A 16,170-nucleotide genomic window follows, 5' to 3' on the forward strand; every position below is an offset into this window, starting at 1 on the left:
CACAAAGGAGAGAGTGAGTGACACATACATCTCTATGCTTCCTCTATGCATGACCAGCTAGCTCCCTCACTCTCCTGAGCCCTTTCTCCCCACCATGATGGAGTACGTCTTCAAACTGAGCACAAACTCTTCCTTCCTTTAGTTGCTCTTGTTAGGTATTTTGTTAAAGCAGCAAGAAAAGTAAACACTACACTTGGCTAGAGATGCCTTTGTTTTTATTGATCTTTAAGAAAAATCTTTGAGTTCATTGATCTTATTTTCAGTGTCATTGATCATACACTGTAATATACATATTTCTAACAATAGGACCAAACAGCTCATCTTTCTATAGTTCCTTCAGTCAAAAAAAATTTTTTTGGATAGTCTCTTTCCTAGCATGTACATTTAGTATTACAAATTTCCTGCTAACCACTATTTTTCCCCTCTAGCAATGGTTCATTTAATTATATTTTAAAATTTATTTAAATGTAACTTACAGACAAGAATGTAGTCTGTTTTGGCATATGATCCATGAGAGTAGAGCAACAGTGTATATTCTGCAGTGACTGGATGGATGGTTTTATGTGTCAATAAAGCAAGTAGGCAATGTTTGGGCTAGGCTGTATATATTATGGTTGCTATTAGTGTTATTTCTTAACCTCTCCTCTGCTCCTCCTTTACACTGGAGTGCACTACACAGTCCTATTTTGATTACTTTTCTAACCACAATGCTCCTTTGCTCCTTCTACCAGAGGAGCAATCTCTCACTTTGACTATGTACTGCTGGCTCTGTCCCATTCTTGTGCTTGCACACACAACAGGCAAGTGGTAAGTCTGTGTCAGAAAGTTTCTTTTCCTTGCCCAGAACTCCTGGCACCATGGTTCACTTAGGGTAAGGATCACCAAAAAGAAGGTTGTTTACCAATTGAAATGACCGAGATGACCTATACTCCTGACCCAAATCCTGAGGTTACTGTAACAAAATATCATAAGCCACATAGCTTAAAACAACAACTTTATTCTATAGTTTTGAAGGGAAAAGATTCAGAAGAACAAAGTACAAATTAGCAGGCCCATGCTCTGTCTATATCTCTAGAGAAGAACTCTTCTGTTTGCCTCTGCTCCTTGCAGTCTCGAGGGACTCGTGAACTATAGCAGAGAAAACTCTCTAGTTCAGCCTCTGCTGTCACAGGACCCTATGTAGATCTCCTTGTTATCTCTCATCTGTCTATCTCTGTGTGTGTTGTTATTGTTGATGTTATTTTGTGTGTGCATATATAGGGGGCAAAGGTCAAAAGACCAAAGGTATGTGGGGTTGGAAGTCTTCCTTATTTATTTTTTGGAGCTGAGGATCGAACCCAGGGCCTTGCACTTGCTAGGCAAGCACCCTACCACTGAGTTAAATCCCTAACCCCTTATTTTTTAAGATAGGGTCAAGAAACCTGAATTTCAGTTCAGCAGTTAGACTGGCCCTTGAACCTGCTGGCCAGCCAATCTAATTGGCAGATCGAACTCCAGACTTCATAACTGTCTCAAAGACTACATTGGGAAGTGTGCCAAACATCCAGCATCCATCACTGATGCTCAGGTTCTTTGTGATGCCGTAGAAACTCTGGCACATGCAAGAACAGTGTAGAAAAAGGGCAAATCGGTGCCTCAGTGCTTTTTAGGTTCAGGGTGAATTCATGCACAGCAGGCAACAGTCAAATCTCATCTCCTGCCATGAGAGCAGAGAAAACGATTTGTTATTGCTTTAAGTGGGACACTGTTTCATTTAGTGAATGCAAATCTTCGCCATTTCTGATGCAGCTCAATGTTCTGCTCATTATAAATGGAAAACAGCCCATCGTGCTTTGGTGTGTTGGTGACATGAGCAACATCACAGCATCCTGTAAGGAGAGGTTTAATTTTGTTCCAAGTAACTTATTTCATGGCCACACTTGAAACCCCGATGGACAACAGGAATGTCAAAAAAATCCCCAGAGGATCATTTTAGTAAAGAATTTCCATCAATAAAGAGAAATTTAAAGTGGGACAATTTCTAGTATTCTTGCCTTCCTTTGTTTGGAATTCAAACACTCTATGGTTTTTAGCTCTTGTTGCTTTTATATTTATGAGTATGTATGAACTACTGACTTCAAATAAGACCTGTTCATGGTGAGATTACTGAACACTTACCACACTTGCCACATTGACCATTTATGGAGGATTCAAAAGAAAGCTATACATCCTAACTTGGGCTATTTGGATTCAGCCATTGCAAATCCAAGTCCTACCCATCTCCTCATGTAGACTCGGTGGTGATTAATCCTTTACTGTATCTGCTTTAAAAATGTTGAGGGGTTTGGGGATGCAGCTCAGTGGTTGAGTACTTGTCTATCCTGAAAGGGGCCTGGGTTTGATCCCCACCACCACATTCACCAAGGAAAAGGAAATGATCACAGGAATCTTATCCTCTGTTTACTGTTGTTTTGACCCCAGAAGCCATCTTCTATTTCTGTGTTTAAATTTTCAACCAGGATCAAGTTTCCAGGTTATAGAATTCCTGTAGAATTCTCATAGATTAAGAAGGATTGTTTCTGGAAGACTCAGCTACAGCCTGGATCTCATGGGATCTATCCATAAAGTAGAATAACAATCTTTCTTTCTTTACACCCCACCACCACATCTCTCAAAAGATTTAAGAAAAATCAAGCTGGGTTTATTTTTGTTTATTTCTGACAACCTTTTATCAGAATATCCTTATTAAGCATGAGTGTGTCATAGGGGATATAATGAACAGGTCTGTCATGCATCCTTCTGATAGGGACCTTAGTCTATTGAGAGGCTCAAGATGAGTGGTTCTCATACTGTTTATCAAGATGAGTGATGCAGGCCAGGTGCTGACATTGCACAGGGCAGGAATATCTACACTGCCTGGGTGGGTCAGAAGGCTTCCTAGTGTCTCAGAGAAGGGGGTAGGCAATAATGAAGCCATAGGAAGACAGGGGAGAATATAAGAAAGGAATTCCAGCCAGTGGGGCCTAGGAAAAGAAGATTGCAGTAGAGTAACAAGCTGGTAGCAAAGAGAAGACAGTGGATAGAATAAAGGTTGAGATGTTAAGCTAAGTAGTGACAGACCTGCATATGCCATGAGGGAAATCAGATAGCAATCTACCTGAAGTTATGATCTTCAAAGCTTTACATGTTGCGAAGTCTCCAAAAACTCCAATTAAGGACTCCTATAGTAAACTGATTTGGGAATGAAGTGTGTAAAGCTATCACCCAATGTTGATACATCTTTTAATTAAAATATCAGAGCTGTAAACAGTGATTTTTTTCCTTATCAGCAACTCAAATCTCATGTCTCTGAATTCCTTTGAAGTGTTAAGCATATACATATAATTTTTACTCTTCCTTTACATTTTAATCTTCTTGAAAATATTTTTATATTACAAACTGTCTAGAATATTTTCTACAAGTATATATATATATATAAACTATATATTTATATTAAAAGTAATTCAAGCCTCACTTGAATTTTCTCATGTTTCCCATTTTAATTCTTTGAGTTTCACACATGTATACAATGAATTTTAGTTATTTTCATGTCCTCTCTGTCACCCTCTTTCTCTTCTGCTAAACTCCTCTTTTCAACAAGTCCATCTGTTTTTTTGTGATGACCCAAAGAGTTATTTAGGCATGCTTGCCTAAGTAAGGGTGGGAGGCTATTTACTGGAAGATAGGCAATTTATCAGTGGCTAAATTTAAGCCTGACATTTCAATACACACCTTCATACAGGGACCTCTTCAATAAAGACAGAGTCCATCAGAAAGGAGACTCATACTGAGGTTCTTCAAATTAAAGCAGAGTTAGAAGAATAACCCACAGCTAGCTCATAATTCTTCACTGCTGCATGAATAGTCCACTCATACTTTAGATGGATGAGGTAGATACAAAGCTATCTGAACTATATCTTAACTATCCACATAGTATTTTTCTCCAATATATAGACTCAATTTATACACACACACAAATGTGCGTCTTGGGACTTTACATGCCTTATTGGGTCATACATCATGATGAATGTCTGTATCACTTGGCTCCCTGAAGGAAGGGGATTACCTGAAGGGAAACAGGTAAAGTGAGCTTATGCTTCCTATGCTCTGGCAATCTTCCAACACAAATACAACCAGGGTGGTGACATTGGAAGAGAGACCTCATCAAATGAATAAGCTCTAGAAAGTGTGACAGGATGAAATTTGTCCCTTGCTGGCCTCCCTTGGGCATGGATAGCTTTTATTGTTTAGCTTCCACATAGACCATAGCAGCTAGGTGAGATATGAAAAGTCTTTAAATTGGACGAAGTGATAAGAATGAAAAGATGGATATCCCCAGGATGCTGTGTATATATAAGATTTTAATAGCTTTCTGTCAAAACTTGAAAGAAAACACAACTTTATTTTTTTAATTAAACTGAATATGTGACACACACACACACACACAAATAAGCCAACTTTTTACTTAACTAGACATTTCTCATCTTCCACAACATTCAGTAGCTTTTTAATACCACATTGATTATATTACATTTAAATATTTTGATTATTTGTAGACAGTCTTCTATCAACATAATTAACTTTTCCCCTTCATCAAAAATCTGAAATAAATTACTCTTTCAACCTAAGATTTTACCTTAACAAGACAAAGTTTAAAATATAAAAACAAATGCCTCTCTTATTTTTCAAAGGAAGCAAAAAAGGTTATACGGTCTTTAGAAATGCATTATTTAGAATAACATTCTTTACCATTACAGTGATAATTGCACAAGAAGGCTGAATTAATCTTCTTCTGTCTTACCCAGAATCCCCTAAAACATCCTAATGATCTCCTCCTCAGGTTAACATCAAGTATTTGAAAAGGATGTAGATATAAGAAGTTAGAAAGGAATTTAAACTCTAATTCATAGAACATCAATCTCACCCTCCCCCAAGGGAGTAGTAGGGAATTACATATTAACAGCGCTCTTTTCATTTAATATTCCAAAAGATCAGCATCTGAAAGGGAATTAATGGGCAAGGAGCTGCAAGATGGCAAACCACACCAAGTATTAAAATGAGTTTTCATTGAGCACTTTTCCATTGGCCAGATCACCACAGGACATGAACTAAAATCCCAGTTGTCAAGAGGTAGATGAGACCCCCTTTCCAGATGGGAAAGTGAGGCATTGAGATACCTTGCAATTGGCTACCCAAGTGTTCAGCAACAGCAGCAACATCAGAGGCAGGAGGACCCGTCTACAGTTATGCACTCAATGACCAACACACAGCAGAGGAAGAACAAGAACACTGGTCCCCTCCTGTAGCCTGCCTTCCATCTTGACGTATGGCATACAGAGCCAATAGAAAGGTTGAAATTCCATTTTAAAGTTGATGGCCTGTCGGTCCTCCAATGTCAAGCCCAAGAGATGGACACAAGGGATGGCTATTGATGCTGACTTTCTCAGACTCAGGAATGTAGAGTATGTTGAATGTAGAGAATGTTTCAGTAAACAAAATCAAGACGTGAAAAGCACAGTAACAGGAGAGATAATATTGAAAATCACAACATCGGTTTGATGTAATGCCCTCCAAGAGATATTTATGAACACAGTTAAAAATAAATTATCAAACATTTGGATTTGAAAAGTAGATGACATCTCTACGCTGATGTGAGCACTCACATGCCTCTAAACAAGGAATCAGCATATTATATATTTCTCTTTCCAGAGTACAAAATACATTATTATACACTGCACATAATTTCCCATGTTCCCCAAATACATTAAACAGTAGAGGAAAAGCAATTATTCCACCTAGCAGTGATATTAGTCAAACAAACGAGGTGGCCAGAGTAGAGATAAATTGGTGAGGGGTGCTTTGTGTGATATGTGAGAAAATAAACAACCACAATGTCCTTTAGCCTCGTGACAATGTCCATTGACGACAATACCTCACTACTGTGCAAGCAGCCAGTATACTAGTGATACACTGACGTAGACGACACACAGCACAATCCAGTTTATTCTTGTGATTGGTGGCCCGTGGTTACCTGTCACATGGAGGGTGGCTTTGGAAGACAGGGTGCCACTAGAGTTTTGGGCTTGAGCCACATAGAGGCCAGCGTCTGCCTCACATACCTTTGGAATGAACACCGAATGCTTTGTGTCCTTGTGCAAAACCTGTAAGTGTCCATCTGTGCACAATTTCTGGCCCTTCTTGAACCTAAGGTAGAGAGTCAGTTTTAAGTCAGGATCACTTCTTGACTCCGTCATTTCCAAGTTCTCTTACTTATTGCAGCCAGGCCCAGCCCCACTGCAGTAGTCTCTACTATTAGCAGGAATTACCTAGCTACAGTAGATGCCACTGAGACTGTTTATTTCCCTGTAGCCAGAAAATCACGTTGATTGACTCAGATTGTATTTTTAAAAGTTCTATGACAGCATTTAACAGAATATCATAGTTGAAAATTCATAATCCACTTATTCTTTAAAACCACACACACACACACACACACACACACACACACACACACACACACAGTACAGCACAGCAGACCATCTGGTCATACTGGGTCACCATTTGCTTGTGGCAACAGTTACCTAGAGTGTGAACTGGTACCCACATATCCAGCCTGCTTCACCCTATCTGCAGCTCTTAGCAGCAGCTGTGACTCCTGCTTGGCATCTGTACAGAAATGAGGCTCATCTGCTTGGTGTTCATACAGCAGAGCCTCCCAGCAGGACACATGCCCAATGTGAATGAAGGGACTCTACCCCACACCCACTGAAAGGAGATGTGTGTGTGTGTGTGTGTGTGTGTGTGTGTGTGTGTGTGTGTGTGTGTGAATTAAGTTCATTACAAGGCAATGACTTCTCATAAAAGGCATTTATGACATTACTTCTTGACTCTAAATGACCTATTTCTAAAATTCCTCTCTGAACATGAACACTTACCTGGGTCATTTTAGACAACAAATAATTTATTTCTTACATTCCACATCTATGTCTTTATAAACACTTTCTTCCATATAGGGATCAATGAGAAACCCATGTCAATTTTCTATGCATGTGACACCTGTGTGTGGAGCTCACATGCTCACATCAGATGTCTTCCTTTACCAGGCTGTATTTTATCGCCTAGGTCAGGGTCTCCCCACAAGAGCTCAGGGATTCAGCTCCTGTCTCCACCACCCCAGGACTGAGATCACAGGTGCTCTTCACTGTACCCAGCTTTTACTATGAGATCGAGTCCTCATGCTTGGGTCAGCTCTGAAGTCAGTTTTTGTCCACACTGCCTAAGAGATACTTCTGCATCTCAGAGTGTCCTGGGAATGCATAGCTCTCTGATAGCCTGTCAGGTGTTCACTGGGCAAACCTCCTCTAAACCTGATGGGAAAAATAGCTTTACCTTTTGCAATAATACATATGTTGCCCCAACTCTTCAGCCATATGTACTAAACCCTAATAGAGCTGCTTGTTTGTATGGAGAAAAAATAAGAAACACCTCAGACGGCATCTATCTTTGGGGTCTAATATTTAATTATGAAATAAATATCTGTGGAATCCATAAATACAAAAGTTTTGATGTGTAAAAAACATGCAATTGTAAAAATAACAAAACAAAAAAGTGCTAATTTCTGCACTTACATCTGTGTGCAGATTCTCTTACTATTTGAGTGTCCAAGTTTTCTCCTAAATTCTTTAAATAGCTGGGTCACAAGTCAAATACCATCAATGGGACATGCAAAAATAAAACAACTTTTACTAAAAATGGCTGAGAAATAAAATACAATACACTTATCTTAGCCTATTATAAACTCACTGTTTACCTAGAGTATGAACTGGTACCCACATATCCAGCCTGCTTCACCCTATCTGCAGGTCTTAGCAGCAGCTGTGACTCCTGCTTGGCATCTGTACAGAAGTGAGAGCCCTAAATTATAAACTTACCATTGCTTGTTAGTTTGTTCTCAAATGAACCTGTTGGAGGATGAAAATTTTGTGAAGGTTTAAAAGTAACCCCCACAGGAAATGCTGGAACTGCCTTGTTATTCAAGGCAAGTGCTTTAGAACCTTGACTTTACATTTTGTTTTTACCAAGTTCACAGCTCAATTATTACATCACTTTTCAAACAATGACTTTATTATCAGCCACTGGAGTAACTATAAAAGAAGCAGCTCACCTTTCATACTAAAGATATTTATAAAAAGGAACCTTAGCAAAACAAATATCACAAAGGTGGGCACCTGTGGTTCTGTTGGAAAGATGAAATGAATGAAGGAAGTAAAGGAAAAAAAACCTTCAATTTATCAGGCATTTTAATTGCCTGGAGGGTGTTAAACCAAGAAAATGCCATGTAGAAACAGACAATAGGGTCAGCATTTCAGGACTCGATTATTAGAAATGAGGAATGTTAAATGGAAAGAAAACCAAACAGAATCAACTTCTGTGCTTCCTGGAGGCTGTTAAATCATTATTTCACCTGGTTACTTTCCCCCCACCAAGGGTATTAAAGGGCTTTTGGTTAAGTGACAGTTGAGGTATGATGTGAGATCAAATCATGCAGAGTTGAGTGTCAAGAGGATTAGTCAGCCAGCCCTAAACCTTAGGTTAGTCCACACATTACAAGATACTCTCAGCAGCCATTATTTCTGTCTATGGTTTGTCATTATAGGCTACCCACCATGTCAGTGTAGGCTCTGGGAATCCTGTTACTTCAACTTCCAAAGTCACCGGGGAACCTTCCATGACAGTTATGTTGGACAGCAGCCTTGAGAAATGAGGCGCCTGGCCAGCTAGGCTGACCACGCTGTTCTCTGCAGATGAGTTTTTCCTGTCTCCTTGGGGACCTGCTTGCCTCCTGCTGGTGTCTGACTGAGAGCTGAGGCCAGGGGATACATCAGGGGAATCATGCAGCCTGTCTTGGGTTTTAGTGACATTAGAATCAGCATGCACTTTCTCCTGGGTTTCTAGCGAGCTCTCCTGAGCCTGGGAGTCTTGCTGCAAAGCTCTGTCGTGCACTTCATGGGGCATGCTTGTTGGACATTTCACATCGATGTGTAATTTGGTACTCATCTCTACTGATCCTTTGGAGGTTAATGAGGATTCAGCTTTGAGTTGGGGGTAGGGCCTCTGAAAGTGACTTGTAAATGTGTCTTTCTTATTATGGCACCCATCAGCAAAAGCAACGGGTGGTGGGAGAACAGATTCCTGGGCCTCCCCTAGAACACCAGTCCCTGTGTGTGTCCTGCAGCCACCAATGTGGAGCACGAGGGTTGAAGAGCTGGCAAGTTCTTCCACCTCCATGTCGGATGGTGCCAGAGGGGACTCGGGGCTAGTTGGGAGTGGAGGCAAGGAGATGTCATCAGATGAGATACACTCAGACTCCTCCCCAGACAACATGTCTTCCAGCAAGATCAGACCTGGGGCACTGCCCTCTTTGTCAGGTGAGGACTGCCTCAAGTCCACAGGAAGCCCATCTTTCCGTGTTCCATTGATGGTCAAGGTATCTTCTCCTTGTATCTGCCCCTTTAAAAGAAGAAAGCCAACGTTACATTAGGTGGGCACACATCTTTTCCCAGTTTCCCATTACAGCGATGCCCAGTACAAGATAAACATATGGTTCGTTAAGCCTTAAGATGGCACAAGAGTTCCTAAACTCCAAATGTCTGTTTGGGAATAGTCCCATTCCCACGCCCTCGAGTGAAGTGAGATATCTTAACAGACACAGGTAAAATTCTTTCCTGACCAAATCCATACTCAGTTCCTGTCTCTTTTCAGTTATATTAAGGGCAATACTACAGGTGTGTTTATCAAAGAAATGATCTCCTGAAAGCACAGTCAGTTATGCCTACAATTTTGCCAGCCAAGACTTACCCAGAGAGGAATCAGCTCAGCGAGCCCAATAAGGTATGTTTTATGTAAATAGTCTTTCCTGAGCATGTCCATCTGGCTCTTGGCCCTGCTGCCTTTGTGATCACCGTGGAAATGGGCAGGCGATTTTCAAAGCATTCTAAAACGTGACAACCACTGCTTTTAAACCTCACTGAGGTATGGTTTCCTAAATCTATGTAGTTTTCACTTATGAAAAAGGTATCTAAGCATTCACAGGTGCCTACTATCTTTTCTAATTTTCTCAGCATGAAATCATGATTTCTCTGAGACACTTGCATTATTCGGATGATTTCTGGAAAAAACAGCTGGGAAATCCTGCTCAGATGTACAAAATAGAACTCTGCTCTAAGTTTGTTTCTCTTATACCTTTCACTGCTCTTTGTTTTGTTGCTAATTCTCTTTTCCCACATCTGAACAGATGTAATCAGCTATTTGTTTATTTGTTTTTGTTTGTTTTGCTATCTAGGTTATATATATATATATTCACTTGTATGAACATATATATGAAGGTCAGATGTCCACAATGGGTTTCTTCCTCAATTGTCATTATTATTATTATTATTATTATTATTATTATTATTATTATTATTATATTTGTACTTGCAGCTCACCAATTCCAGACTAGCTGGCCAACAAGGCTTAGTGATCCTCCATCTCCTCGGAGCTGATATAACAGGGACATACTAGTAGTACTCAGCTTTTTACATGGTTAAGAATCTGAACTGGGTCCTCCTGATTGTGTGGCAGAGACTTTACTGACTGAAGCATTTCCCCAGCTCCCTGCTCTTAGTTTTTTAATCTTCTATGTATATGCTTCCTCTAAAGATCTCTGGCCATTTATACATCTAATGACAAACTGACATTTTTTTAAAATTCTACACCAATACCCTAGTTCCTATGTCTGGCATGCCTGCTGAACTTTAATTTACATAGCTTGGCACAATCATGCGGATTTATAATCATTGCCTGTGGGTAGGGCCAGTTCTGGACAGGAATATAATCATATTGTAGACCCGTTGACCTAAGTGAGTAGAATCGATCCTTAGAGTACGCTGCATAGAAAGAAGTGCACATTGCACATTTAAAGGAATACACTTTGCATTCCAAAATATCCCTGTGGTAGGTGTTTTACTTTAGGAAAATAAGATTTGGTGGGATTAGTGGGGAGTAAATAAAGATGTTAGGCATGGGGCTTTCTGTATGAAGGGCATTTGGAAGGAAGACCTGTGCAAGGCTTATGGTCAGATAAGAGGTGACAAGAGATCTTCGGACACTTGGCCTGACCTGGGAAAGGAAGAGAGCAGAAAAGGAAAGAGAACACTTTGCTCTTCTGAGTTTTCAAAGGCATCTGTCTCTACAATGCCTAACACTTGCTTCATGATCTGATGGGAAGAACCTGTCTGTGACTGTCCTCCCCGCCTATAAGAGTACTCCACTGAACTGTCTGGAAGAGAGGCATTTTCATTCTGTTGTTTATTAATCCTCATAAAAACAGCAGGGTAGACAAAAGAGGAAAGATCCAGCATGGGCACCCATGGCATCACTACAAACAGCTCATGTTTATGATCCACTTCCTTGGAAAGCCTCTGGGTCTTGTAGAAGAGGTATTTTCTGAAATTCAAATTGAATTTAACTAATTCATTTTATGTGTGTGGAGGTCAGATATCCACACTGGGTGTCTTCCTCAATTGTAGGCTGCCTGCCTGTTTCTGGTACTAGAGGAGGGAAATACATTTAATGTTTCTTTGCCTCAGTCTCCTCAGTTGTAACATGATTGTTCAATCCCTCCTAGCACTAAATTCTATACCTCTAAATGCTGGCGTCCAAAGCCCTCATCATCTACAGAATAGTCCCATGACTTTAGGCAAGTCTTTTAATACTCTGTGCTGCCATTTGACCTTAGGAGTGTTCAGATATTGCTATGGATTTAGCTTCAGCGCCCAGCCTGGGGATAAAATGGCAGCATTGATCTGTTAGTAGTGTTGCATGCATTGCATGGATGGGATCGTCTAATGCCATCTGCCACATCTGGAGGTCAGATAAATGAGAAGAACTTTACTATCTCTAGAAGAAAGTTCTTGTGATAAATATCTTCTTATAATCATTCATTGGGGGTTTTTTTCCAACTGAAATAATTTTCTGAGGAAGATTCAGTGCTGAAGGGTATCAGGACTGAATACAGTGATTCCAGGTTTCTACTTGGGGCTTCCTGTTATCTTCCCACTGAAGGTTGTGGAGAGTCATTACATCTGACCTTATGTAAATAGTAGAGACAATGACTGAGCTACTTGAAAATGGAAATGAAGATTATCGCTGCCCTTGCATTATTCTGTCTGTATCAACTGCAGCAGACTGGGTAGGAAATGATGTCAATGGGAATTCCTGAAAGCAATAATTGTAGACCTTTACTTGCATTCTAAATGACATAAGATCTAGTTAGCGTGTCTTTTAATTTATTTAAAAATAAAAGTTACTTGTCAATAAAAATAACTTGTACATGTTTTATTCAAAGACATTGGTTTCTTCTAATTAGAATAGATAAAGGCAAGATAAAACCCTTTTACTAGGTATACTATAAATGATGAGTGTGGTTGCTTTAACAGCAATGATTTTTGTTTTTGAGCTTTTATTAAATGTGTTTAACACATAGTGTAGGAAAATATGCATAATTTAAAAATAATAATTTTATTATGCCAGATCAAAAATGGTTAAAATCATAACTTTTTTTCTGAGACAGGGTTTCTCTGTGTAGCTTTGGAGCCTATCCTGGAACTTTTATAGAACAGACTGGTCTTGAACTCACAGATATCCTCCTGCCTCTGCCTCCCAAGTGCTGGGATTAGAGGCATGTGCCACTACACCTGGCTAAAACCATATATTTTAAATTGTGGTATATTTAAAACTATTCTTCATTATTTCAACCAGTTGTCCTTGCACATGTTCAAGGAATGATTCTGCTCTCCACTGGGACATTGGTCATGCCCACAGACATTTTTGTTCTAGTCCACCTGGAGCAGTCAGCAGTGCTATAAGCATCTGCTAGAAAGTAGCAAGGGATGCTGTTCCTATTTTACAATACATGAGACCCACACTCCCCCTCATAGAAAGAAGTTCATCCTCTGGGTCAATAGAGCTGCAGGTGGGAAACCCTGACTTGGCTAAGAATAACCAAAGACCATTTTATGGGAGAATGAAGACCAGCAAGATGACTAAGGCTAGACAACTTTCTTTATACTTATAGAGGACTCAGGTATAAGTGGCTCCAAGTTGTACCACTCAAAAAGTAGCTTGCTTAATGGGATTTAGTGCTGAGTAGGAGCTGATGGTTGGAATCAGACTCTGACATAGATTTAACATGTGGGAAAAAAGACCCACAGAGAATCTAGAAAAAAATCACTGGAAGAATATCAATCTTGGTTCATGAAATAACTAACAAATAGTGCAAGTATGTCTATGCGGGTGTGTGTGTGTGTGTGTGTGTGTGTGTGTGTGTGTGTGTGTGTGTGATTCTTTTATCATAGAAGTATATTTTGTTAATTTGGGGTGGTTGAGAATCATGTTCAGCCTGCTGTTCTTCCAGGAGAGTCAAATAAGAAGCAAACAAGTTGACAAAGTCAAAAGTCGAGCACTAATTATAATTCAGCCGCTGGAAATGAAGCACACATTTGCATGGAAGGCCCAGAAGAATGGGGCAACTTACCAAGACTTTTGAAAGCATGATAGATTCGTATTCGTGAGTATCTGTAGTCCTTGTTACCTGCTTTAATTTACACGTGTATGAGGAAAGGTTGAACCACTTGTCTAAATAGTATTTATATTTCAACTGGATTCAGTGTCTTAGTACAGATGCCTAGAAATATCATGCAGAGTTAGTCTATGGGAAAAAGATGGCACCTAGTGTTATGTATTAATATTTCCTAATGGGTGGTATAAAACAATTTAAAAAATCTCCCACTTTGGTAATACTACAACAAGGAAATAAGATGAAATAAGGTTGACTGTAAAAGGATAATGGGGATGGTATCAAGAGATGGGAGAGTAGGACTAGCCTAGGCTCACATGATGGTGTTTGCTGGAATTCTCATGTTTCTGTGAAAAGCGAGGGCTCCAGGATTCAGTGGAGGGGACACAGAAAGAAACAGAATGACCAAGATAGCACAGGAGGGATGAGGACACTCACACTGAGTTCATATTGGAAGACTTGATTTGATGGGTGAGACAGGGTAGATTCATTTTTTTAAATGAACAATAACAAATCTCAAAGAAAAAGTAACACATAGCTGAAGCTCAATGCTTTCACTACCTTACCTCATTCCTTTCTTCACTGAATGGTGTCTGCTCGTTCCTCACCGGCTCTTTTAGGAGGTCAATGCAATTGTCATAAAAAGCTTCCAACTTTGGATTCATCTTTGGAACATCTCCCTGCTGTACAAAGCAGGTTGAGTGAGAGCTTGAGCCAGGAAAGTTGAAGAAATAATCCCATATTCTAAACCCCTTGGAAAAACACCATAAGATAATAGCAACCTTTCAGTAAATGCATTCCACGGGAGACCAATGTTCTCTCTCCAAGCTCCCAGCTCTCATCTTGCCTCTCCCCTTTAGTAAAGCTCATTGCCAGTAAAAGCAACTGTTCAAAGGCCCCATAGAGAATGAAGCGACTGTTACAATAGCATGCTCCTGCAAGAACATCCTCTGGAGATGGAAGTGACTATGTAGGACAGCTTTAGCCATGAGGAGACCGACCAAAGAGCATCAGTGAGGAAGAAATGATGAGGTCTCTGGAGGAGAATGAAGTAGGAGAGCCAGAGAATCCACACAAGCAAACTGGGAAACTGTTGAAAAGAGGCAGGAAATAGAACAGTTGGGAACATAGGCTGTCCCCTGTGACTGTTACTTGTTCTTGCATTTTATGGGGCTCAGCTTCAGTCACAGAGGTAGTGGGGCTTTGCAAACTTGGCTTGAGGGCTAAGATTTTGTGATGAGAAATGGAGGCATGGGTGCCCCAAGTGACAGAACACATAGCTTTAAATTGTTGTTTATATTCTCATAGAAGATTGTTGCACATGGATTGTGGTATTAGATGGTCACGGAAACAAACAGACTCCCCAAAGTGCACATTACACTTGCTCGGAGAATTTGGAGAGAACTTACTGGGGAAATTCAGCTTTGAATCTTAACTCTAAAATGAAACCGGTTTGTATTACTGGTTGAGCCACTTGGCACTAACACACACTTGAAATCTAAACCACAATGGCAGCTGCTGTGGAAAGAATTCTAGATGCTAAATTAGCTAGAACTTCAAATTCCAGGTCCATTACTAGTGACTGTGGAGACTCAGGGACAGCACCTCTACCCTCTGAAGACCCAAGTCTTCCCTTCTGGAACAAGGAAAACACCACCCATAGTGGTGTATACTGTTAATCTCAGCACTTTCGGGGAGGCAGAGACACTTGGATCTCAGGGAGTTTAAGGTCAGTTTAATCTACGTTGTGAGTTCCAAGGCAGTCAAGGGTTATATAGTGAGACTCTTTTGATCAAACAAACAAACAAACAAACAAACAAAACACCCAAACCAAAAACAAACAACAGGGAGGTCTTTTCTCCATCTCAAGGTTACTTGGAAATCACTGGAAATGATATGTATGCAATTCTTTTTAAAGTATCAAATTGCTATACAAATAGAATCAGGTTTTATCACTAGTCTCACCTTTGCAGGAGTTTTGGATCCTCTTTTTAATAGCTCCCATGTAAGAGGAGTAGAGTCCTCGGAATGTATTAGTGAACTTGTGAAAGAGACCTGAGAGATCCTTTGCCCTCAAACCTCCTAAGTTTGGAATGAGGTGACTATGAGATGTAGGATTTCCCTAGATATCAAACCACCATTGTCTTGATTTCATATTTACAAACCTCTGGAACTGTGAAAAACAAATTTCTGTTGCTTAAATGCCACCAGGTTTATAGTATTTAGCAAGTTCCACCTAGCAGCTGGACAGACCAGGGTGGGTAAGGAAGATCCCAAGTGTTATGGGGGAGTAGCAAGGGAGGAATAAGGAAGATTTGTGGGGAGAAAGGAAGGTTTCTATTTAAACTTGGGTGTTGATAGGATTTTGATAAATAAAGGGTCATGTGTTTGAAGTAAAGGTCTAGAAGTAGAAACACTAAGGAGTGTGAGACAGGAACCTGCAATGTATTCAGAAGCACAGCAGTTTAGAGGGTGACAGGTCTCAAAGCCATGGACAGGGCTCAGAGCAAAGGGTTTTGAATATGAAAGGACAT

The 16,170-nt window shown here is 40.1% G+C and overlaps 1 protein-coding gene across 1 annotated transcript in view; it reads right to left on the reverse strand.

The window, feature by feature from the left end:
• Window positions 1-4,378: 4,378 nt before the first annotated feature.
• Window positions 4,379-16,170, reverse strand: part of Ccdc141 (coiled-coil domain containing 141) — a 160,211-nt gene continuing 148,419 nt past the window's right edge. Inside the window, 3 exon segments of the mRNA XM_036185814.1 lie at window positions 4,379-6,222; window positions 8,684-9,528; window positions 14,203-14,319. Of these exon segments, the coding sequence (XP_036041707.1) occupies window positions 5,955-6,222; window positions 8,684-9,528; window positions 14,203-14,319 (1,230 nt within the window). The 3' untranslated portion in view covers window positions 4,379-5,954.

This window comes from Onychomys torridus, chromosome 4 (assembly GCF_903995425.1).
Source record: "Onychomys torridus chromosome 4, mOncTor1.1, whole genome shotgun sequence".
NCBI classification, from domain to species: domain Eukaryota; kingdom Metazoa; phylum Chordata; class Mammalia; order Rodentia; family Cricetidae; genus Onychomys; species Onychomys torridus.